At 40.5% G+C, this 26623-nt stretch overlaps 1 protein-coding gene across 1 annotated transcript in view; it reads right to left on the reverse strand.

Annotated features, from left to right (window-relative positions):
- Window positions 1-16669, reverse strand: part of LOC126092434 (5'-3' exonuclease PLD3-like) — a 104669-nt gene extending 88000 nt beyond the window's left edge. The window contains exons 1-2 of the mRNA XM_049908033.1: window positions 16531-16669; window positions 1897-2051 (exon numbers count right to left, since the gene is read on the reverse strand). Coding sequence (XP_049763990.1) covers window positions 1897-2051; window positions 16531-16599 — 224 coding nt within the window. The 5' untranslated portion in view covers window positions 16600-16669. The remainder of the gene's footprint in view (window positions 1-1896; window positions 2052-16530) is intronic.
- Between the last annotated feature and the right edge of the window lie 9954 nt (window positions 16670-26623).

Below are 26623 nucleotides of genomic sequence, written 5' to 3' on the forward strand. Positions count from 1 at the left end.
TATTATACAAAAATATGTCTAATCACATCAGAGGCAAGCTTATGACACACAAACTCTGTGGGAATAACAATATTCCAAAGAGTTTACAATTTTTCTTAACAAATGAATTCCTACTGGTTTTTGTTACATTATTAATTTTGATTATTATTTCGTAAATGAATCCAGAAATAAACATAGTAAACAGAACAAGATTGTCCAATTAATAATAGAAATTTGAAATGTGCAAATAATTCGCGATTTCCAATGTTTCTAAAAAAATAATAATAAAAAATAAAAATAAATAAAAAAATAAAAAAAATTTTAACTGTATATTCAGAACTAGTACTTTTCGATTATAACATTGAAACTAAAATATTTTATACAGTAATTCCTTTTCATAAATTTTAGCCTGAAAGATAACATACTGTGTCTTAAATTATATCCAAATTTCAGAAAAGCAACTGAGATTATACTGACCTGTCCAGAATTTAAAAAATACTGATATCAACAATTACTCTTGAGGAAAAGTAATGTAAGAGGAAGATGTCCTGTCACATGCTGCAAGATTGCATTCTTACAGTCGGAAATGGTAAATACTGATGTCATTTGCACCTGCACCACTATCGCCTCCAGTGAGGAATGAACAGATCCATTCATTCACTGATGACATCCCTATGAACCAAAGTACAGACCCCTCAAGATGCCTTCTCAGTAACAGCATGGTTTTGACAGAATGCATGATGACCATGGGGTGTTGGGAATGCCCATCACTGAAGGACTTTTCCTGAAGAGCAATGAAAGCAACAGAAGTGGAAATAAAAAGAGAAGGAAGGGTGAAAAAGAGAGAAAGATACAAAAGGTGGAATGTGCGCCACATTGGACAACTTGGAAAAGGAGTAACCAAGTCAAATCCAACAAGGGAACCACATAGTTAAGAATGAAAAGTCTTATTATTTTCCTGTAGAAGGGACGAAAATAAGTGTCCAAATCACAAACCAGAACCATGCACAATCAGCACTAAGAAGACCATCCAATGAAAAGCCAGAGAGGAAAAAGAATAGTAGATGGAGCAACTTGCAGCATGACAAGAAAATTATTACTGCAAGGGCTGGGGCCCCATGGTGGCCAAGCACATACTTCTAAAAGAGATGTGAGCCACTGGGGGAAAATGGCATTCTTCCATTGCTCCAGGTTTTGTGGATTTGGCACCATGTTCTTGCACTACAGGCATTGGCATCACTGCTGAGTGGTTTTGGAATCCCAGTGCACCCTGCAGCTTCCTGTTTTTATGAGCTCCCTTCACATTGTTTTGGTGCCAATAGGGTTTGCAAGTATGACATTGTTCTGTCAAAACCGTGTATGATGACTGTCACAATCACGCAAAAAACATTTTTATCTACATTTTGACTAATGTGTATATATCTACCTGCTTTCCTTACAAGTGGTATATATCTTCGATACACTTTGGCTACCTTGGGTACGGAGGCATCTACCATATGAGCACCAACATTTGCCTGTGTTTGACTTAACTTAGGTCCAACATAATGCACTCAACTGCACAGAATACTGTTCTGACAATGACAGACACAATGAATGCATTATGGACATTGCACAAGTGTTATTTATGGTCAAACAGAACATTGCAGTCAGCAGGCTTGCCTACCATCTGCAGTTATGAGCAAGCACGCATTTCTCACAGTGTTTCCACATTTTTGTCCATTTCTGAAGCTACCTGTTGCTTACCTTGAGAATATTTACTTAACATTTCTATTGTCTCATTGATTAACACGATGTGCCTTTACCAGATGGAAAAAAAGTTGAAAATTGACTTTGTTACTGAAAGCTTTGCTTGTGTCAAGTGAGCTACTCTTTGCAGTTCCATTCCCAATGCAGCACTGTCAGTCCCAATTGCATTACCTGGAGTTACCAAAGGCTCCGTCCGCACTGTGTTGGTCCCCGCGGAGCATGTACCGGGAGTCCCACAGCTCAAGGTCCCCCTCCTCTGCGACAGCATCGTCGCAGCCTCCATCCAGGCCATTGGCATCCACACTCGAAGCATCTTCTATCACTGGCTGATAAGAGAAAGAAAAAAAGAAAGTGTACTTTGCTTGTGAAATGACAAGAGGTTTACTTATGGGGTGATAGGCAGCAGTGAGTGTTTCAACAGCTTGCAGCAGCTAGCTGCCCAAGCAAGGTATGTGAGGAATGGTGTTGGCTGTGTGCCAAATGCATAGTTTATCACTGAAAGTGGAGCAGACATGAATACTATATTTTCAATGGAACAGCATTACAGACAACAAACATGATACAGAAAAATTAAGTACACCAGAAAAGTCATGGTGATAAGATGAGCCAATTGTGATTTCCCATATAATTGTGGGATAAATAATATGGAAATTGCTATTGTTTTACTTATGACAGATTATAAAATTAACAACTGAACCACCACAGCAAGCTAATCACGTGAAGCATAAAATGAAAGTGGATTGTGTCAGTGAACACCGCAACAAATTCAGATCTTGCAGATGTATAAGGAATTACAAAAGGAGTTGATTTAAAAAAAAAAAATTATATGCTTGTGCATCAGTACTACAACTCCCCCATAATTACACATAATATGAAACAACATTAATTTCCTAGATCTTTACCAAATCATCATACTTTGAGAATACTCCAAATATAGGTACCATTCAATATGTATCTAAATTTTTAATTTTATGTAATTTTTGTCACACTGCAAAATTTAACATAGGCATGCTTTCAGAACTTTGTTCATAATTTGTTCAATGCTGCATTGCTTTTTAATAACAGGTGGCAAAATGATCCTCTAATTTTCTGTATTCCAATATCTTATATGTATGTGCTATCAGCTTTAAATTTTAATAGAGGTAATTAAGTGTCCAACTTAGCTTCCGTAGTGAGTGACACCATTAAAAATATTGAAGGCCAAGTTATAGGGCGTGCAAGGACACCTGCCTTCATTGTGTCTTTTGTCTTTGTTTGTTGCTTTTAAGTCTGTCATGTGACTGTGCAGCCAAGCAGCTGCACGAGTTACATACTCTAACCACTCACTGGACTTTGAATAATTTTTTGAGTACAAGTTACAGATTAACTTTTCACTTATGTTATTTGTGTTTTTGATGGGGAGGGGGGAGGGGGGAGGGGGAGGGTGTGGGGGGAGGGGGAGGTGGGAGGGGGAGGTGGGAGGGGGAGGTGGGAGGGTGTGGGGGGAGGGGGGAGGGGGAGGGTGTGGGGGGAGGGGGAGGGGGAGGGTGTGGGGGAGGTGGGAGGGGGAGGTGGGAGGGGGAGGTGGGAGGGGGAGGTGGGAGGGGGAGGTGGGAGGGGGAGGTGGGAGGGGGAGGTGGGAGGGGGAGGTGGGAGGGGGAGGGAGAGAGGGGGGTGGGGAGTACGGCATTTCAGTGTTCATCATAACTTCTGATCCAGAGTAAGAGCCAGTGTCTGCAATTTCATAATTTTGGCCCCATGTGACAATGAAGCTCAAACTCACTAATGGTAGTGTCAAAGTTTCTTCATGATGTGTTTGGTAACCTAATTAATTACACAACCCATTAGTCATCAATATAAGGTGCTTGCACAGATTGTGCACAATAGCCTTCCTGTAAAAATGTTGTGTGAGACCATGGTCTAATGTAAGTCTTTCAATGGAATGCAACCCCAGCAATTTGCATGTCCTTAAAACCAACGGCAGCCTGTTTTTCCCAATTGGTCACCCATCCAAGTACTAACTGGACACAATGTTGCGTAATTTTGGTGATCGGGCAAGATTCCTGAACCTTTTCTATTATAATTTGTAGCTGTGTTGCATACCAGCACAGCAATTTTGGTTGGCTGGTTTGGGGTTAAAGAACTAAAGAGCAAGGCCATCAGACCCTCAGCCAAGAAGTAGTTTATCAGCAGTTTGTGACATCTTCCAGAAATGTAATCTGAAGGAAGTACATAGTCGTGATAAAACTGAGGCACTGAAGGCAATAACGATGCCAGAGCTGAGAAATAATTTATGGAGAGGTAAAACCACATGGTTCATACAGGTACGTAGGTCAGAACAGACCATTGGTCTCCTAGGGCTCATCTACGATAAGAGAATTGTCACTCTCTTCCATTCCCTTGTCAACCCAATTAAGGGCGGAGACAGTTACACGGCAAAGGATGCTTTCTAGCTGGGAGATTCATAACAGTAAAAGTGACATGGATAAAAATGTAATGGACATCAGTTGGCTCATCAATAATGAAAGAAAGTGAGAGAAATAATCAAGGTAGGAGTTGGGTGACCCCTATGGCTCTGCATGCAACAGGAGCCATCCCTCCCATTGCCTTTCCCTCCCCATTCCATTCTAGACAAAGTTGAAAGAGGGGAACAGCACCTACTCTTCAACTGAGTGCTATTCCTAAAATGGGAAATATGATGAGGCAGAAAAATGAGCAAACCACATCTAAAATAAATGTAATTTAAATGTGTAAAAGAAGGATGACAGAGGCAGCCCCCAAAGAACGTGTGTCAAGGAACCCCAAGGCCCAGCACAAGGCACTGCAACCCCAGCCAGCTTCCCTCGTCCCGAAAGCAGTTTCAAATGTTACATTTAGGAATAAAAGGCACTTTCACAGAGAAAATGGAGAACCAGTTCAACTGCCAATATTTAGCACAGAGAACTGGAAGGAGGCATTCCACCAGCATCTGAGCTACTGTCTGTAAGGCTCCACAGCCACAATGTGAAGATGGCTTGTTACATAAAATAAAACTATGGATTAGTTAGGTATGACCAATGTGGAGGCAACATAAGAGGGTTAATTCCTTCTAGGAGGAACAGGAGGAGGAGTTACATGCAGCAGTTGTCTCCTACATAGTGCAGAGTTTATCAGGGGGAGCAGTAACCCATCATGTCATTTCATCTCTGAGTGAGGAGATGTCATTACCACCCGCAAATCCACACCTGGGATTGTTGAAGTGAATGGTTGGTGAGTAATTGCTTCTTTAGCCAAACAATCAGCCAGTTCATTCCCTGGGATACTCACGTGACTTGGACCCACAAAAAGACAATTGAAGAGGCAGTACGACTATGGACAGTGAGGTCATGGATACCACAAGGTAACAAGAGTAACATTGATCAACGGCATGGAGACTGCTCACTGAGTCACTACAAATTAAAACACTGCCGAGGGAGGTCAATTTAATAAAAAGTATGATTCTGTTACTGACTATCAACTCCCCATAATGACACTAAACATTTCTGAGAACAAATGTTTCTGACGAGCAGGAGAAGTAAAAGCATATCCTCTCCTATTCAAGGTTTTAGAACTGTCAGTGTAAACAAAGGTAGCACCCTGATACTCCTGAAGAACTAATAGAAACAGATGCTGAAAGGCCATGGGGAGACAATTCAGCACGTACAGACAGACCAATCTTAATTTATGGTGAAGGTACTAAAAAGGGGTGAATGTGTGGGGAAGCGCAGGAAGCATATTCTAAGGACATTAGTCGAAGGTACCAGCAGAAGGCCTTGTGCCACAATCCAACTGGTAATCACACCCAAGGATGGGTGTCTGCGGGTCGATATCCCTTTTATGTAAAAAGAATGTGATAAATGGGATGATTAAAAAACTATCACATGATGATTGGATAAGTGAGCAAGAGTTGGTATCATTGGAACTGAAGAGTTAAGATGCCCACTTAGCAAGAAGACTAAGGCATTAATTCAAAGCAACCAGTTGCCAGCGTTACTCCACGATGATGGACTGGCTCCAACAATTTCAAAGCTGAAGGTTCCACCAAGCCACTAACCTGGCAACCACAGTCCAGTCAAGATGAGATCAGGCCTTGGGAAATATGGATAAGAGTAGCACGATCTGTACCACCAAGAGATGTGAGCATGAGCATTAAGCTTCAACATGCATATCTTTCAAAAAAAGGAAACATTTCACAGGTGCGAATTTTGACCAAGTTTTGTTTATGTTGTTATATCCTGTAGGTTATGTGATTATTTCAATAAAGTACAGTTTGTGTTGTTAGTGTATTCTTTCATGCTATCCATCTGATTCTCTAGCAAGTAGGCAAAGTAAAAAGTCAGGAAATAATTGAGAAGTTCATATAGTGCAGGCTCAGTTTTTTGTTTACTTTTGTTTGGTCTAGTAAACAATAGAGATTTAATTGTTTCTATCTCCCCAGGAGTTTTGGATTTGTATCCAAACTTTAGGCCTAAACTATCTAAGAAATTTAATATATTAATTCAGTTATATAGGAAGTTATTCTTGTTCAATTTAGACTAAAGCTAAAATTCATTTGCCCTAAGTCAGAAGTGTATGGCTTGCCATAGGACTGTTCCAGGATGTGGTGTGCAGGTTGTTGCAGTCTCTTTCATGTGGGTGACTGCAGCAGTGTGGGAATTGAGGAAATAAACAAAGCTAATGGGTTGTGTGAGATTTGCTGTAGAGGTAAGAAGATAGTGGAACAGGAAGAGAAGATTGGTTGCCCTTCAGGTGCAACTAGATCAAGCAAAACAAGATCTGCAAAGGTTAAGGAGGAGAAGGGAAATGAGAGTGACAACAGGAAAAAAAAAAAAGGGGAATAGCACTTTCTCAGACATTTTCTTTGTCAATGTAGATACAGGTTTGATCTGGTGTCACAGTTGGAAACTGATGAGCCACAAGCAGATGCAGGAGTAGACAGGACACAAAAACTTTCAAAAAGTGTTTGAGAAGTAAGTAGTCAAGAAAAGTTGTGAAGAATAAGAAAAAGAAGAAAGTTTTGTTGTTAGGTTGTTCACATGATAGAGGTGTTGGCCAACAGTTGCAGACTGAACTAACATCAGGTTACCAGGTCACAAGTTTTCTTAACCATAGTGCAACTCTGGGTCACGTGATAGAGGATGAAGGTTACTTTGCAAAGACTTCACAAAAGAAGACACCATCCTAATGGTGGGTGGGACAGGCAACAGCCGAGACAGGGACCCTAATTACTCAATTGAGGGTGACCTGGTAAACATACCTTCAGAAACGACACATAATGGGGTTGGGCTTGTATCTGTTCCGAGGCACCATGACTGGCCTTATTTAAACTCTTCTGTTAGGAAAGAGAATTTAGAGCTGGTATGGTTGCTTGGATCAGGTATGGGGGTCTCGCATCAGTGTGGTTCCTATTGACTACCAGTAAGTGGGATTATATCATGCAAGGCCTTCACCTCAAGAGGAAAGGGAAGGTAAAACTGTCTGGACTAATTGCAAATAACTTAAGGGGGAGGGAGGGCACTACAACAAGTAGTAAATTACTGGTGGCTACAAGTGACAGAACAGCAGCTTTTTTAAGGCAGAGAGAGCAGATTGAAAATGACATTCACATTGATGATGAAGTCTTCTCAGTTACCACTAGAGTCAAAGCATTATTCTGCAGCAATGTTCCAACAAGTTTCCTACTTGTCATCTTCAGACAAAGTGTTGGTTTCGTGTCCTGTCTGGTTCTTTATAGCCACTGGACCGCAGGCTACTCTGCATCGTCTGCATCAGCAGCATCAATCATATGACTCTGGAAGGGGTGTTGTAGTCTGTGGTGGTGGTGGTGGGGGGGGGGGGGGGTAGTTGCAGCTGGGGGTGGGGGGAGGTGCCACCTTGTGTGCTGGCGGGTGAGGCAATCGCGTCCTTGTGGGACCAGTCCATTCCATCTGCTGCCTTCACTGGGTTTGCATTGGAGCATCCCTGTCATGTTCTTTTTATCGTTGCATTCCATACTGTGTTAAGGTGGAAAATGCTATCTCAGATGACAAGGTAGTCATGGACTCATGTCTCCACAGTTTCTTTAAAGACTGAATCCCAGAACCTGTTCCACCAGCACAATATTTCTAGTTTACCCTTCACTGGGCTCAGAATATTTTTGATTTTAGGCAATGAGTGAAATGGGGTTTTAGTGTTGCTCACTTCTATTATCCTAGCAATCTTTGCCATGGACAGTCCAGTACACGGAAAGAATGCCAAGCACTTAGTGTCTTCTTCACCTAAGACTTCTCTCTTCTTCTTGCTCAATGGGAAAGCGTGTCTCACCTCAGAAGAGCCATTCTCATGAAAGGCTTTTTTCAAGTGTTGCAGTTCAGCAGGTAGACTCTCCTTGTCACATATGTCTCGCACTCTGTGCACAGATTTGCATTGCGCTGGATGGTGGTAGGTACTGACATTAAAGTACAGGTCAGTATATGTTTTCTACCTGTAAACAGAATAACCTAACATGCTGTCAGTCTTTTTCTTTATCATGATGTCGAGGAAAGGCAGACATCCGTTTTCTTCCACCTCTATGGTGAATTTAATATTATGTATGCTGTTGAGGTGGTTAAGAAATTCTTGTTTATTTTCTTTGCCATGCAACCAAATCAAGAACATGTCGTCCATGTAGTGGTACAACACCTTCGGTTTCAGGCATGCCATTTTGAGACCCATGTCTTCAAAGTGTTCCATGTATAGGTTTTGGATACATTGTACCAGGGGGAAGCCCATGGGCGCTCTGTCTGTCTATTGATGATCTCACTTTCAGGTACTGCGACTGGAACCAGTGCAAAATTTAATCCTCTCGACAGCACAGCATCAATCAAATGTATATGAAATGAACTGCATATGCACAATTAGTGGGACTCCGTCATAAGTTCACATGAGCGTGTAAAGGGCCTGAGTTTATATTCCTAATACAACACTACTGAGAAGATGACAATGATACAACACAAATGTTAATGAATAATAATTTAGCTCACACACCACAGGGAAAAAAACTAGGACCTGAGGTACTGGCAGAAGTAAAGCCGTGAGGATGGGCCACGTGTTGTGCTTGGGTAGCTCTGTAGGTAGAGCACTTGCCTGTGCAAAGGTCCCAAGTTAGAGTCCTGGCCTGGCACATAGTTTTAATCTGCCAGGAAGTTTTGCCTAATAGGGGAGAGACCCCGGTGTAAAACCTGTCCCATGCACCCTCCCACCACCACCTACTCCAGTCCTGTAACCCAGAAGGTGTACACGATCAAAGGCAGAGCCACGTGTGAAAGCACCCATGTGATTTACCAACTGACCTGCCTACACTGTGAAGCGTTCTATGTGGGAATGACCAGCAACAAACTGTCCATTTGCATGAATAGACACAGGCAGACAGTGTTTGTTGGTAATGAGGATCACCCTGTGGCTAAACATGCCTTGGTGCACGGCCAGCATATTTTGGCACAGTGTTACACCGTCCAGGTTATCTGGATACTCCCCACTTACACCAACCTGTCAGAACTCCGGAGATGGGAACTTGCCCTTCAGTATATCCTCTCTTCTCGTTATCCGCCAGGCCTCAACCTCCGCTAATTTCAAGTTGCCGCCACTCATACCTCACCTGTCTTTCAACAACATCTTTGCCTCTGCACTTCCACCTTGACTGACATCTCTGCCCAAACTCTTTGCCTCTGAATATGTCTGTCTGTGCCTGTATATGTGTGGATGGATATATGTGTGTGTGTGCGCGAGTGTATACCCGTCCTTTTTTCCCCCTAAGGCAAGTCTTTCCGCTTCCGGGATTGGAATGACTCCTTACCCTCTCCCTTAAAACCCACATCCTTTCATCTTTCCCTCTCCTCCACTCTTTCCTGACGAAGCAACCAGGGGTTGCGAAACCTCGAATTTTGTGTGTATCTTTGTGTGTCTATCGACCTGCCAGCACTTTTGTTTGGTAAGTCTCATCATCTTTGTTTTTATATATATATATATATATATATATATATATATATATATTTAAAAACAAAGATGATGTGACTTACCAAATGAAAGTGCTGGCAGGTCGACAGACACACAAACAAACACAAACATACACACAAAATCCAAGCTTTCGCAACCAACGGTTGCCTCGTCAGGAAAGAGGGAAGGAGAAGGAAAGACAAAAGGATATGGGTTTTAAGGAAGAGGGTAAGGAGTCATTCCAATCCCGGGAGCGGAAAGACTTACCTTATGGGGAAAAAAGGACAGGTATACACTCGCACACACACACATATCCATCCACACAAACACAGACACTAATGGATATGTGTGTGTGTGCGAGTGTATACCTGTCCTTTTTTCCCCATAAGGTAAGTCTTTCCGCTCCCGGGATTGGAATGACTCCTTACCCTCTTCCTTAAAACCCATATCCTTTTGTCTTTCCTTCTCCTTCCCTCTTTCCTGACGAGGCAACCGTTGGTTGCGAAAGCTTGGATTTTGTGTGTATGTTTGTGTTTGTTTGTGTGTCTGTCGACCTGCCAGCACTTTCATTTGGTAAGTCACATCATCTTTGTTTTTAAATATATTTTTCCTTCGTGGAATGTTTCCTTCTATTATAACTATATATATATATATATATGTGTGTGTGTGTGACTTGTGCATCTTTCTAACCAGCCTGCTATTGACTTAACATCACCATTGCTGTTTACTGCATCCAACACCTCACAAAACCTCCTCTGCCCATCCCCTTACCATTACCGTCATGACGTAGGGCCTACAAATTAATTTATTCTCCTGTCATTCTGTGGTAGAACAGTTGCATGTAGGCATAGTCCATAACAATTCAGACAGCTGGGAAAAATCTTACCTTCATAGTCTCGGCTGTTATTGAATTTAGCGTGTGTTGAAATGAAGAACTAAGTAAGGAACACATTTTTTTGTTTCTTCCAAAATAATTTCTGTTCTGAGATACAGTCCTCCAAAGATGACACTGTGCATACCATTTTGAAGATGCAAAATTTCGAAATTTTTTTAAATGCTGTATCTCTGGAACAGTTCTAGTTATTTTTTTTTTTTTTTTTATTTGAAATATAATTGCTTTATGCTTAGAAAGAAAACTTCACTTTTGACTTATCTGTCAAAGTCCCTTTACTATAGCGTTCTGAACATTTTCATAATTTACGGGAAAACAATTTTCTTTCAGAAATGTCAATCCATAAAATTTTGATATTTTTCTGTTGATTAGTACCATATAGTTCTACATTCCATGGAAAGGAGAGCTTCCACTTTTAAGTTGAACAGGTTTTATAAACAACTGAAATTTTTGCCATACATAAAACCTGTTTTATTACCACATTATCACATACCAGGCTCAAAAAATCAAAACCTAGCCTTATTTAACATAATTTTAATTTTGAAAGATGAGTAAGAGACTCATTTTTCAAGCATTTTAAATGGTTGCAAAATGTATGTGAAAGGTCCAAAGACTTAAAGGTTTCAATTTATACAATTTCTGACCACTCTGTTTTGTACTGAAATTAGCCAGTCAATGAACTAAAAATGTTTTCCACTGCTTCAGTATCTTGCTTTGATATAGAGTGATGCCTTCCTGTTGAACCTAGAGGAACTGGAGCACTTACAATCTTCAAAACATTGTGAACAGGAAGTGAGCACTGATGGCATTGTTGCTGTCCTTCAGCTGGAAACCTATATCCAGCAGCTGGTCCACGTGGTAGCATAACGTTCACTACAATTTTGTTTAACTCATAACTGACACATATAATCTCTGCAATACACTAGTCACAGTCATACACACACGCCACATACATGCCCCTTCTCAGGTTGTGAATCTGAATATTGTCCTCCTGTTTCTGAAGTGTTGGCAAAACGAACAAAATTTCTTCTCTCTTGCTCCTTAGAATGCACGCAATATGAGTTTGCCCTTCACTTTGAGTCCAAAAATGTGTCTTCTGAATTCCTTTGACAGGAACAGTTTGTTTGGACCATTCTTCTTTTTTCTGCTCATGGAATTCTTAGAGTTCCTCTTTGGACAAAAGAATGAGGGCTGTGGATGTGTAAGATTTCATGACTCTCTTAAAATACTCAGCATTCTGAATCTCAGCTGTATTTGGGCTGGAAAGATTATATTTTGTAGCATAGTGCTCCAGCAGGCCTCCTACACCATCACAAGGCCCCTTTTCATGACCAGTAGCACTGCATACCCAGTCAGATTTTTAAAATGACTAGGAGCACCATCAGAAGTAATGATGATCTTCTCTGCCCCTGTTGGCAGTTGAAGAATTTTGTGCACTGCTAGCAAAGCATGTGCTGAATCATGTCCTGTGTCATCACTTTTACCTGCAACACTAGTGGTCTTGTTTTGAAAATATGTCACTCCTGTAAAATTTGAAACCTGGTCATTACTCCAATGATACCCTCGTACTTCTTGTAGGTGAATTCCGGACCAGTTCTCAGCAAAATCACAGTGAAGCACTAAACATAGTTCTTCAGCTTGTACACACCCTTTCAGTTCTGCAACATGTTGTTGCAATTTCTTCAGAGGCTCGCGTGTTACTGCTTTCACTGACCATTTACCACATTCATCAAAGAAACTGTCACAGGCAACAGTTTTCTTAATTAGTTTAATTTCCTCCAATGTCACATGTAATTTCTGCAGAGTTATCTGCTACGTCTTCCAGGCTAAGTGTCTGTAAAGACAGTCTTCCCTTTCCTGGGCAGTCACCACATTCTCGAAACAAACAAGTCTCACCTTACGTCACAGACTACTAATGACTTCACATGCCCTACCAAGGTGTCATATGTCACATGCTCCAGTAATTTCTTCAAAGTTACCACACAAAGTTCACAATTCACGCACTACACACAGACAGACATCTCTAGGTGGGTGTATAAAATTTTGATCTTCCAATACGTGGAGTTGTGTAATTGCTCTCATAAATTGAGAAAGCTTCTTTAATACTGCGAGTCACGTACCTCTTCACTTTCACAACTTTTTTACCTTTAACTGCTTGGCACTCTGGTGAGAACAGTCCCATTTATCTTCCACATAAAATGACTACACTATTTGAACTTGAGCTGCTTCTACAAGACAACCATAATAGGGGTCTGGTCTCCTTTTACAGACCTCACATTTCTTGATTTGTCTACCATGTACTTTCATACTGATGGAATGTGGTTCAAAATTGTATTCTTTGAAAATGTCTCTGCAACAACTGTTAAAACTTGCACCTTTTCACTATAGGCTGCACAATAATCAACAGCTGAATTTATATTTGTGAAAAAATCCTGGCAACAGGTGCAGGAGAGCTTTGGTTCATTTTCTTCTAAAGACAGAATTTCTACTTTGAACAGTGTGGTTAGTTTTGCTGTATTGTATTCATCCATAGCTTTAGTAATTTCTCTGGGCTTTCTTGATGCGAAGAGCTTATGACTCGACTTCACTGACTACGTTTTCATAACAGAGCTAACATCTATCTCTGTAGTTGACTGATTCAAGATAATTCTTCCTCTATTGAAGCAAAATCTGCATCATCTGCACCATGGGAGGCTCACCTTGTTCAGATATTATCATTGTTGTTATTCTGTCAAAACATTTAGAACACAAAAAGTTGTCACTCGAAACATCTTCACTTTGAAACAGAGTCTCCAAGTGAGAACACTTATTCCCAAGGCGAACAATGTCCTTTCTTTTTGTTTGTCTTATATATCACTCTTTTATGGACATGCAAATAGTCAGCACACTTCGTTCTCATGTGGCCCCAGTCAGAAGACATTTCAAACAGTCCTTTTCACAAAACACACAGCGAATATGTCAACTGGCAAGTTCCTCACGAAAATACAGAACTCACCAGATGGTCTCAGGTTTCTTAGAAGCCTCTTCAGTAAACAAATTAGCACTGAACAACTACAATACAGAAACCTGCAATGAACAATCACGACAAAGAAACAACAACAAAGTGTAAGAATTATCTGCAACAAGGAAAGTGACAAGAAATAACTGCAAAAAAAAAGAAGGTGACAAGAAATAACTGCAAGAAAGACAATTGTAATAAAGAAATTAGTAAGAAACAACTTCAGTGAAGATGTACATTAGCCTTGAAAGTTAAAAAAAATGATTTTTAAAAATATAACCTGTCAAACTTAAAAATGGAAGCACTCCTCTACAGAGAATATAATACTACAGTGTACTAACCAACAGGGAAAAAAATCTTAACTTTTCTGGTTTGGCATTTTTGAAAAAAAAAAAATTTCTGCAAATTATCAAATTATAAAAAAATTCAAAATGTGACAGTAAAAAAACTGACAGATATGTCCAAATGAAGGATAACATTGTAATCACAAAGCAATTATCTTTCAAATAAAATAAAAACCCCTAACAAAATATCTAAAACTGTTATAGAACTGTTTTAAAATTTTTCCGAAATTCACATCTTCAAAATGGTGTTCGCTGTGTCATCTTTAGAGGCCTGTATCTCGGGGGGCAGGAATTTGTTTTGGAGGGAGGGGGGGGAGGGGAGAGAGAGAGAGAGAGAGAGAGAGAGAGAGAGAGAGAGAGAGAGAGAGAGAGAGGCATGTTTCTTACTTGCTCCTGAATTTTAACATATGCTAAATTCAATAACATCCAAGACTATGAAGATAACCTCCCTGCCTGAAGTGATACAGATTATGCCTATAGTATAAATGAAAATGCAAAAGGTAATGTTCCATAGCAATTTATTTATCTAAGGTGGCTTACTAAATACTTTTCTTCCCAACAAGACTATCATCAGACAAAAACTTACCATGCGAACCAGAAGAATGTAGCACACTAGTGAACAGCTTTAATAAAGAAATTATAATTTAAAAGAGTTCAGCAAAATTTCCTAGCTGAAAAGACATTGGTAATTCCATGTATAAAGTTCAGATACACCACTAGGAATTTCAATTGGTGTCACTGATACTATCTACACGTTTCACCATCACAACCTCAGATATCACATATTCCTTCATACATTTACATTTGTGGCCACATCACTAGAAAAAAGTCCTGCTCCTGAACTGTCTCTAGTTGTGGGGCAGAATTCTGTTTCACAAAGAAACACCCAATCCCCTTAACTGATCTTATGACTTAGAAATAAATGTCTGCAGTTAGCTGAGTCCTGTTGATTACACAACCCTTGTATTTTTTGTTATGTACGTCTATTTGTTCATCACTGATCAGATGTATCACAGCCAGTCAACCACGGATAGATTACACTTCAACAATGCATTTTGGGAGTTTTTCTATCTGGTATAGTAATTTAAATGAATGACTGGAGTAGAAGACTGCTAAATTTGCACTGGACACTAGTTGAACAGCAAATGACAAATAATCAAATGTGTACACTTCACAGAGTTGCTATCTGCCATTGTTCCTCTGATCATGAACCAAGTTATGTGCTAGAATAATGAGTTATTTAGCTCCATTCTTGGGGCTAGCAGCAGTATACTACATGTAGAAAAATTTTAAGAGAGATGTGACATGCATCAATTGCCCAAGGAGAATATTCAGTAGGCCTCAGCGCCACACAAGAAGTTATAGATATTGTGTATATGAATACACTGATTTCAATTGCAAATCAGTCAACTGAAGAAGTGTGGCAAGTGGAATGAGTAGGGAATAGTAGGTGTCACAGACTAGAAAAAATCCCACCCTCAACATACATCTCTCATCACCATGACAATCTCTTAATATATAGCCTGCAACACCATAACACAGGTAGGGGTCTGGCATCTTTCCCAATATTTTTAACATTTTCATGGTTACAACTTTCACAATGGAACTTCCAATTTTTGTTTCATACAGTTAACTCATAGAAACCCTTACTTACCTTTATCTGCAAGTAATGTTAATCCTATTCTCAACATGAAAGGAAAGACACCATCTAAAGAGTGTGAATCCCTCCAGGCATGAAGGTAAACTTATTCTGTTAAGATTTTGACAGTAATCTCGCCAACTAGCTAAGATTCCACTCTTTCTTGTTGCAGTTTTCCTTTTCTTCATGTTTTCCTTCTAAGAAAGTGGAGTACATGGCTTGCACATTGTTTATAACATTTAAATGTTGAATATTTGTTGAGATGTATTTTTTTCTACATTTCTCTTCACTCTTGGTAATCAAGAGGGAGTTGGAAACCGGCACACAATTCTTAAAATTATTGGCTGTGGGACTAACACGTGCGTGTGTTCATCATCATATCTTTATAGACAAAATAGCTAAAAACTGTTTGTACACACTGGTGTGGTCTACGATGCAAAATTCAGCAGAAAACAGATAAAACATGAAGAGAGGAACTGAAATTGTCATGTTCGCCAGCATTTTCCTAGTCCAATAAGTTTTGTTATAAATGAAAAACTTGTGCATTTGTCGAACAAACACCAAAAAGCCACCGTTCCTCTAATGCATTGCACTGCAATGATTAGCCATGAGTTACGTCCTCTGCGGAAGTTCATAAATCAGATGGACACTTGTTCTTACACAATAAAAGACTTCTTTGTGGTTCCAACATGAAATCTGAACATATTCAATTGGTGCCAAGAAATGGAAAAACTGAAAATCACACGACCATACAGCGTGATCAAGTTTTATTTAAATACGAAACCATTTAACATTTTCAATTAGCAACGAAAAGCACACAGTCAAAACCTGTACTGTTAGGTAACTATTTCAGGTAGAATTCATACACAAATATGATGCTAACTTAGTACATAATGATACATCTGTGAAAATAATTTTCTGATTTACTTTAACATGCACATGCAACACAATCAAAAGAGTCGCGGTTCTACACTGCGCTTACCTTCATTTTCTTCGTGAGAGCAATGTTATTTTTATCTTTCAGCGGTGAATACGTTCCCGGACGCACCATGTTTACGGGTAAACTGACACTTCAGCACTGATAAACAAACAAATGTCAGATCTCAGCTGCTTCCTTATCTCTACAGGCCTTGAACAACTAAAGCAACGAGACACGACCCCCACCACGCACCAAAGACACTGTAATCGATAACTGGCGACAGGAAACAGCGCATTACGGATGTATATGAATGTGCATATTTCCTATTGTCCTCCCGGAAAGTAGAATGTAATATCAAGAAGGTTGAATGAACGATCTCCTATACACAAAGATTTCCGTAAAAAAGTAGGTACATTTTGTGCTGACAGCATTGGCTGGATTTGTTTTTTACTTTGCTTTCTTCTTATGCGCAATGCAGTTCGATCCGATCTTATTTCACAGTACATAACGTCACGTTCTTATTATTTTAATGCATTATGAACCCGTTTTCGTTCTGTCCATACATTGGCCCTGAATACGAATCAGTTTTGTACGACCATAGACCGAAAATTTCGTGTGATTAAACACTGCCTTATTGCAATTTACTGAGTCGTTTGCTCTAGTGATTGATTGTGATTTTTGTTGACTTTGAAAATTACCTTTTCTACAACTATGCAATTGTACCACAGGATACATCATTGTGACTAGTAGCTACAGTCTTATCAATATTGATGAAAAAATTGATCGTTTTTGTTAGTTTTTTCTGTACGTGCCGCTTCGTAAAAATCTCAGTGATTCCCTGATAATCTGGTCTGATAGAAATAATTTCATTTATTTCTTAAGTATGACACACAAAGTAATGAATCTGAATAACAGCCACAGCGACAACTGAAAATATGCCTATAGAGCTTTTAAGTTTAGCATACTTATAGGACCTACATAAATTATACGCAGTTGTTTGAATTCACCTTATGTATAGCTTCATGCATGTCGCTATATTTGCCGTTTCTACGTACAATTTTAAGATAAAAGCAGAGTAACTTCAGTTTTAGTACTTAGATTGATAAAGTGTTAAACTTAAATTCTCAAGCACGTTCTTAACGCTTTGAATGAAGTTTTCTAAATCTATTACTCTCATTTTCAGTTGTCTCTTCACAACTACAAACTAGATACAATTCATATACAGCTACTAAGTCTTTTCTTCATCTGATTTACAAGCTCTTCTTTCGTTTCATGAAATACGTTTTAATCTGTGATCTCATAGATCACTGGTTTCCATTTATTTATACTCTCTGTTCGAGATGTATCAATCTTTACACATCAGTTCAATTAAGAACTACTTTTTTGTCATATTTCTGGAATACGAAATACTAAATTGAGGAAACTTTAAAACGCATTGTCTACTCCAACAGCACATTTAATTTCAACGGTGTTACGCAGTCTACTACCTGACATGGTTATCTGCCAACTGATAGACATTTTGATAGCATAACTTCAAAATTGGATGCCATTCTCATCCAGTTGTGCCAATTTTCTCATTTGGAGACAGTTTCACGAATTTCTTTTTAACTTCTGATCTCAGAAACAACAGTCTTAAATTATTCTTAAGCCATGGTGGAGATGAATTAATCTTTGGTTCTTTAACGGAATTCTTGCGCGGGAATATCTAAGACGTCCACACTCTACAATTAATAAAGCTCTTAGTGGGGGATACGTTTCTGGGTCTGTTGCATAGTGTAGGAATAATATTAAAATAAATAAAAACAACTTTTTGTCGTGTTTCTGGAACCTGAAGCCGATTAATCGCACCAACAACAGATTTAATTTCAACTTTGTTACAGAATCTAGTGCCAGACTTTGTTATCTTCCAAGCGATACATTTTTCGCTAGTACTAATTCAAACATACATGAATTTTCTGATTTAAAGAGACTTTTTTTGTTTTCGACCTCATACAACACCTATTTTGTTCTCCGTACTTGCATTTCACCCTGGGCATGGTAGGTTACACAACAATTTACTCTCTTGAGTTGCTTTCACGCCCGAGGCGCATTTCGGCATTGATAGATTATCGTGCGTTAACACAGTCAAATGCAAAATGTTATGATTAATGATAGTAGACAGCCGCAAAGTTAGAGCATTCATAAGCGAAGCAGTTACATACCTTCTTTCCTGGGCATGACGCGAGCAGCAAAGCGCACGTAGATGCACAGATTGCTGATTTTTTTTCACTTGGTTGTCAACAAACCTCACCGCGTTCTAACGAGCGCTCGAAAGACCCGCTGTTGACAGATCGAAACTCAAGTGCATTAAGGACTGTGTTTGTTTTTTGTTTACGGCCAGAATACTACCGGTGTTGTCTACTTTCCGCCTCTCACTGTCATGACATCCGTTCCAACGCGGCACGGCGCGACATCTGATAGAAGAACGAGTCCGCTGGAATTATGTATAACAACGCAGCCAAACAGACCTTCTCGTCTGCTGAAATATCGATCGACCGCCTGCGCTGGTGCATGTTACAATGATATAACGCTGCCGGAATATCTCTCGGAAAATTACCATAGTTCGTGGCCAGAACAAAGAGTGGCCAACGCGTGTGAGAGTTAGGAAATTACCAAATTAGATGAAAAGAACTATTTTTACTTTTGATAAGATGAAACAGAGGTCAGTGCCGTCACATACAAGAAAACTGTTAACAAGCACTCTCAGAAAATCTGTAACTTGTTCAGCTCTTTTATTCAAGCTAAATCCACCTTTTTTGTGTCCCATGTGCTGGAGTTAACACATGCATATTTTATTTATTAAATTTATTTTTATTCATAAAATAACAGCTTATAAGTTTATCCTTCATCAGTATAATTTTGAGCACTTGAGAAACAGACTGATAGGTGATAGATAACAACAGAGTATACAATATCTAGAACTGGAAGAGTAAAAGCATAAACAGATCAGGCAAGAATATGGAAGCTGTTCTAACATGAGTAACATCAAGCGAAATATATATTACACCAGTGACCATTAAAATTGCTATACCAAGAAGAAATGCGGATGATAAATGGGTGTTCATTGGACAAATATATTATACTAGAACTGACATGTGATTACATTGTCACGCAATTTGGGTACATAGATCTTGAGAAATCAGTACCCAGAACAACCACCTCTGACCGTAATAACGGCCTTGATACACTTGGGCATTGAGTCAAACTGAGCTTGGATGGCGTGTACAGGTACAGCTGCCCATGCAGCTTCAACACGATACCACAGTTCATCAAGAGTAGTCACTGGAGTATTGCGACGAGCCAGTTGCTCAGCCACCACTGACCATACATTTTGAATTGGTGAGAGATCTGGAGAATGTGCTGGGTAGGGCAGCAGTCGAACATTTTCTGTATCCAGAAAGGCCCGTACAGGACGTGCAACATGCGGTCGTGTATTATCCTGCTGAAATGTAGGGTTTCACAGGGATCGAATCAAGGGTAGAGCCACGGGTCGTAATACATCTGAAATGTAACGTCCACTGTTCAAAGTGCCGTCAATGCGAACAAGAGGTGACCGAAACGTGTAACCAATGGCACCTCATACCATCACGTCAGGTGATACGCCAGTATGGCGATGACGAATACACGCTTACAATGTCCGTTCACCGCGATGTCGCCAAACACGGATGCGACCATCATGATGCTGTAAGCCGAACCTGGATTCATCCGAAAAAAAATGACGTTTTGCCATTCGTGCACCCAGATTCGTCGTCGAGTACATCATCGCAGGCGCTCCTGTCTGTGATGCAGCGTCAAGAGTAACCGCAGCCATGGTCTCCGAGCTGATAGTCCATGCTGCTGTAAACGTCGTCGAACTGTTCGTGCAGATGGTTGTTGTCTTGCAAACGTCCCCATCTGTTGACTCATGGATCGAGACGTGGCTGCACGATCCGTTACAGCCATGCGGATAAGATGCCTGTCATCTCGACTGCTAGTGATGCGAGGCCGTTGGAATCCAGCACGGCGTTCCGTATTACCCTCCTGAACCCACCGATTCCATTTTCTGGTAACAGTCAATGGATCTCGACCAACGCGAACAGCAATGTCGCGATACGATAAACCGCAATCGCGATAGGCTGCAATCCGACCTTTATCAAAGTCGGAAGCGTGATGGTACGCATTTCTCCTCTTTACACGAGGCATCACAACAACGTTTCACCAGGCAACGCCGTTCAACTGCTGTTTGTGTATGAGAAATCGGTTGGAAACTTTCGTCATGTCAGCACGTTGTAGGTGTCTCCATCGGCGCCAACCTTGCCAACCTCTGGAAAGCTAATCATTTGCATATCACAGCATCTTCTTCCTGTCGGTTAAATTTCGCGTCTGTAGCAAGTCATCTTCGTGGTGTAGCAATTTTAATGGCCAGTAGTGTTGTACCAGAATTCAGGCACACTCCGCAAGAGGTGAGATGATTCCTTACTCATGAAAATGGATAGTTCCTCACGTAGTGGACACAGAGCATCTTTACAAGGAACCCGATCGTGTAAGGTTGGCTAAAAGAAAGCTATTTCGAGATTAATGTAGAACGTCCCTGACAAGTGATTAGGAAGAATCTGAACATTGGTGGAGGGCTACACTGCATGTGGTACTCGGGACACGAAGATTATACAAGATCTACGTCTGCCCTATCCTCATTTCAGCAAATGTGGCATACAACTCTCCTAATCTCAATGTTTTTCCTTCCTCCAAAATCGCTTAGCCACAAACATTCCACTCGACTCCATATCCAGCTTCCAAAACACCTAGTACACTTATCCTGACACTACGCCCCACGTAAATCCAAATTTTAATGCCTCAGTCATAGGGCACTGTAACCAGCTGCTGGACATATATCACCGCACTCCGCCTTCCATCTCGTCAAATTCTTTCCCATGGTAATTTTAATCACATTTATTTTTCATGCTGTGAGTGATCTCCTGGCATCTACTCAACTCACCTATAGTTCAGGCCTCATCCCAAATGCAGACTCCCAGTTTTGTTCTGAGCTACCATATCCTTCTCTCATATACAGGGTGGCCCATTGATCGTGACCGGTCCAAATATCTCACGAAATAAGCGTCAAACGAAAAACTACAAAGAACGAAACTTGTCTAGCTTGAAGGTGGAAGCCAGATGGCGCTTTGGTTGGCGCGCAAGATGGCGCTGCCATAGGTCAAACGGATATCAACTGCGGTTTTTTTAAAATAGGAGCCCCCATTTTTTATTACACATTCTTTTAGTACGTAAAGAAATATGAATCTTTTAGGTGGACCACTTTTTTCGCTTTGTGATAGATGGCGCTGTAATAATCACAAACATATGGCTCACAATTTTAGACGAACAGTTGGAAACAGGTAGGTTTTTAAATTAAAATACAGAACGTAGGTACGTTTGAACCTTTTATTTCGGTTGTTCCAATGTGATACACGTACCTTTGTGAACTTATCATTTCTGAGAACGCATGCTGTTACAGCGTGATTGCCTGTAAATAACACATTAATGCAACAAATGCTCAAAATGATGTCCGTCAACCTCAATGCATTTAGCAATAGGTGTAACGACATTCCTCTCAACAGCGAGTAGTTCGCCTTTCGTAATGTTCGCACATGCACTGACAAAGCGCTGACGCATGTTGTCAGGCGTTGTCGGTGGATCAAAATAGCAAATATCCTTCCACTTTCCCCACAGAAAGAAATCCGGGGACGTCAGATCCGGTGAACGTGTGGGCCATGGTATGGTGCTTCGACGACCAATCCACCTGTCGTGGAATACGCTATTCAATACCGCTTCAACCGCACGCTAGCTATGTACCGGACATCCATCATGTTGGAAGTGCATCGCCATTCTGTCATGCAGTGAAACATCTTGTAGTAACATCGGTAGAACATTACGTAGGAAATCAGCATGCATTGCACCATTTAGCTTGCCATCGATAAAATGAGGGCTAATTATCCTTCCTCCCACAATGCCGCACCATACATTAACCCGCCAAGGTCGCTGACGTTCCACTTGTCGCAGCCATCGTGTATTTTCCGTTGCCCAATAGTGCATATTATGCCGGTTTACGTTACCGCTGTTGGTGAATGACGCTTCGTCGCTAAATAAAACGCGTGAAAAAAATCTGTCATCGTCCCGTAATTTCTTTTGTGCCCAGAGGCAGAACTGTACACGACGTTCAAAGTCATCGCCATTTAATTCTTGATGCATAGAAATGTGGTACGGGTGCAATCGATGTTGATGTAGCATTCTCAACACCGACGTTTTTGCAATTCTCGATTCTCGCGCAATTTGTCTGCTACTGATGTGCGGATTGGCCGCGACAGCAGCTAAAACACCTACTTGAGCATCATCGTTTGTTGAAGGTCGTGGTTGACGTTTCACATGTGGCTGAACACTTCCTATTTCCGTAAATAACGTAATTATCCGGCGAACGGTCCGGACACTTGGATGATGTCGTCCAGAATAACGAGCAGCATACAAACACACGCTCTTTGGGCATTTTGATCACAATAGTCGTACATCAACACGATATCGACCTTTTCCGCAATTGGTAAACGGTCTATTTTAACACGGGTAATGTATCACGAAGCAGATACCGTCCGCACTGGTGGATTGTTACGTGATACCACGTAGTTATACGTTTGTGACTATTATAGCGCCATCTGTCACAAAGCGAAAAAAGTGGTCCAACTAAAACATTCATATTTCTTTACGCCCTACACTAATATGTAATAAAAAATGGGGGTTCCTATTAAAAAAAAAAACGCAATTGATATCCGTTTGACCTATGGCAGCGCCATCTAGCGGACCTACCATAGCGCCATCTGGTTTCCCCTTTCAGGCTAGACGAGTTTCGTTCTTTGTAATTTTTTCGTTTGATGTTCATTTAGTGAGATATTTGGCCCGGTCACTATCAATGGACCACCCTGTATATCGCACACCCCATTTCATGTAACATGTTCAGTCCTACCGCAATCCTATTTCTAGCCTAGTGTTACCAGGGGCCTTCCCCAGCATCGTACCCAGAGGTCACAGAACTGTGTGCATCGCCAACATCAGGTTGTCTTATTCAATGCGGCCAAAATAAAGTTCGAACAAACATTGCACACCAAATACCAAACTTAATATTTTGCTTCATATTGACGACGTTTTTATGATGTATTATGGTACGTGTTCTGTGAGTCCATATATTTGGGGAGACTGACCGAGATCTCATCTGAAGAAATGAAATACTGGGGATAAAAATGAGCTACAGTATAACATTTCATTTATAGGCTACTGATGCAACTGAACATGTGCAGGCTGCTCCACGAGCATGTGCAGGCTGGTCCATTAGCCTTAACTCATGCGCAACAGAAAACTGTAAGAATAAAGATGCAGGTCCTGTTTGACAATGTTCTGACATAACGAGCGTTTAATTCTGACTTGCACACCTAGCCAGTGTCGCGTTTTAGTCTAACTACAGGTTATCTTCCACTCGAAAATTCTTCTCTAATGTTTGTAGTCGTTTTCGATAGGTTTCTAACGACCTCTTTGCTCTTTCCATTATGTTGTTACAAAACGTCGGAAACACTTTTATACATAGTTTTGTTTTGTCGGTTAATTTAACTTAGTATCATAGGCCTCCTTAAGGGGAAGGGGATGGCGCAATTTCCCTCTCCTGGAATCTGAGTACAGCCTCTTTACTCATTACAGAATTAGCAATCATTTTTTGCGACTCCACTGAACTACTGAGAATGGCGAGAGATGCTCGAATTTTAGCAGTCATTATGTGTGTTTTCTTAGTTGTCACTCTGTTCAAGGAAACTACGTCGATTCTCCGGTGGGGCTGCGATTTCGCCGCTGATCTGTAGAACTGTGCCGAAATAATGTGTTCAATCTTTACTCTGCACCGAGCGAGGTGGCGCAGTGGTTAGCATCCTCGACTCGCATTCGGGAGGATGACGGATGAAATTCGCGCCGACCATCCCGATTTAGGTTTTTCCTTTCAAAGGCCACGGCCAGCTTCCTTCCTCGTCCATTCCTAATCCGATGGGACCGATGACCTCGCTGTTTGGTCCCCTTCCACAAACCAACCAACCAACCTTTTCTCTGTCGCTTCCTCATTCAGCTCTCAGTACGGAAAGGAGCCGGTCTAACACCCTGGGGTACGGATTCCGTCGTCGATTTTGAGCACAATAAATATTGCAGCTGTATTCGCTCCAGTCACCAGAGCCCCTTAAGGGGAGTAGGACGTCAAACGGGCCGACTTGGAGCAGGAGAGGCACCACACGACATTTTAATTTCCACTGTCTATACCTTTACAAATAAATTCATAAAACTTTGTCAGCATGACCAAGAAGTATTCAGAATTCACACTCATAGCAGTGGAAGTTCGAAAACAAAAAGAAGTAATTTTTTTACATGTAAAATTTCATCATTTTTTGCACTTACTGATGGCAGCACTTGTTGCTATATGTACACTTTTATTCTTAAGTAAGAGAGATGGTTCGATGAATTTTGCACAGCATACAAACCATACTTAAAGGTGTGTAAAACTCTAGAATTTTCCAAATCTATTGAAAACTGTGGTAAAAATTGAGGTAATTAACTACAAAATTTGTGTTTTTTCTAAACATGCAGTTTAAAATACAACAGATCATTCGTTTTTTTCATAAATTAAATAACTTCTATAGTTTCATACACCTGGAAGTATAGTATGTATGCTGTGCAAAATTCATCGAAGAATCTCTGTAACTTATGAAGAAAAGTGTACCTATACCAACAAATGCAGCCATTAGTAAGTGAAAAAATGATGAAATTTCACACGTAAAAAAAATTATTTTGTTATGTTTCCGAACTTCCACTGCAATGAGTGTGAATCCTGAATCCTTCCTGGTGATGCTCACAAAGTTTTATGAATTTATTTGTAAAAGTACAGACACTGGAAATTAAAATGTCCTGTGATGCCTCTCGTGCTCCAAGTCGGCCCTTTTGACGTCCTACCCCCCTTAAGGGTTCCCCTTCCCCTTGGTGCACAATAGAATCACAACAATAATTTACTGTATATCCGTGGAAAAATAAAATCCATATTGGGTCACTAATTCTGCATTCAGCTTTACAGGACAGAGCTGTTGTAGTACACTCGGAAGAACACAAACATACTGTATGGTGGGTGTGTAGACCTATAATTAGCACAAAACACATCAATCGAAAAAACAAAATACTATTTTCTGCGCTAGAAGAGAGAGAAAACTGTTGAATTTAGAGCGCGTAAAAATGTGCCCTTCAGTACTGGGACCTTTTCAAAGTCTGCGGATGCAACACAGCGCCACATACATTCACAAAGCTACGAATTCCGCATTCCAGTTTGCGTGCTTAACAATAATATGGCAAAGTGGAGTAGCGAGGTTTGCCTTGGTCAACTCCCAGGTTGCTAATGTTGATTCTAGGAGTCAATTTGAGAATGCTTTGGAAGATTTTCCACGTTCATTTAGTTATATACTGGCACTGGGCTTCATTTTACCCAACCAACCTAAAAAAAGACAGCTTTCAGAACACTTTTGTGCAACTTCAGTTGCCTCTGTCGATGTGTTGTTGTGGTCTTCAGTCCTGAGACTGGTTTGATGCAGCTCTCCATGCTACCCTATCCTGTGCAAGTTTCTTCATCTCCCAGTACCTACTGCAACCTACATCCTTCTGAATCTGTTTAGTGTATTCATCTCTTGGTCTCCCTCTACGATTTTTACCCTCTACGCTGCCCTCCAATGCTAAATTTGAGATCCCTTGATGCCTCAGAACATGCCCTACCAACCGATGCCTTCTTCTAGTTAAGCTGTGCCACAAACTTCTCTTCTCCCCAATCCTATTCAATACTTCCTCATTAGTTATGTGATTTACCCATCTAATTTTCAGCATTCTTCTGTAGCACCACATTTCGAAAGCTTCTATTCTCTTCTTGTCCAAACTAGTTATCGTCCATGTTTCACTTCCATACATGGCTACACTCCATACAAATACTTTCAGAAACGACCATCATCAGTTATTTTTCTCCCCAAATAGCAAAACTCCTTTACTACTTTAAGTGTCTCATTTCCTAATCTAATTCCCTCAGCATCAC

The sequence above is a fragment of the Schistocerca cancellata genome, chromosome 7 (genome assembly GCF_023864275.1).
Source record: "Schistocerca cancellata isolate TAMUIC-IGC-003103 chromosome 7, iqSchCanc2.1, whole genome shotgun sequence".
Classification (NCBI taxonomy): Eukaryota; Metazoa; Arthropoda; class Insecta; order Orthoptera; family Acrididae; genus Schistocerca; species Schistocerca cancellata.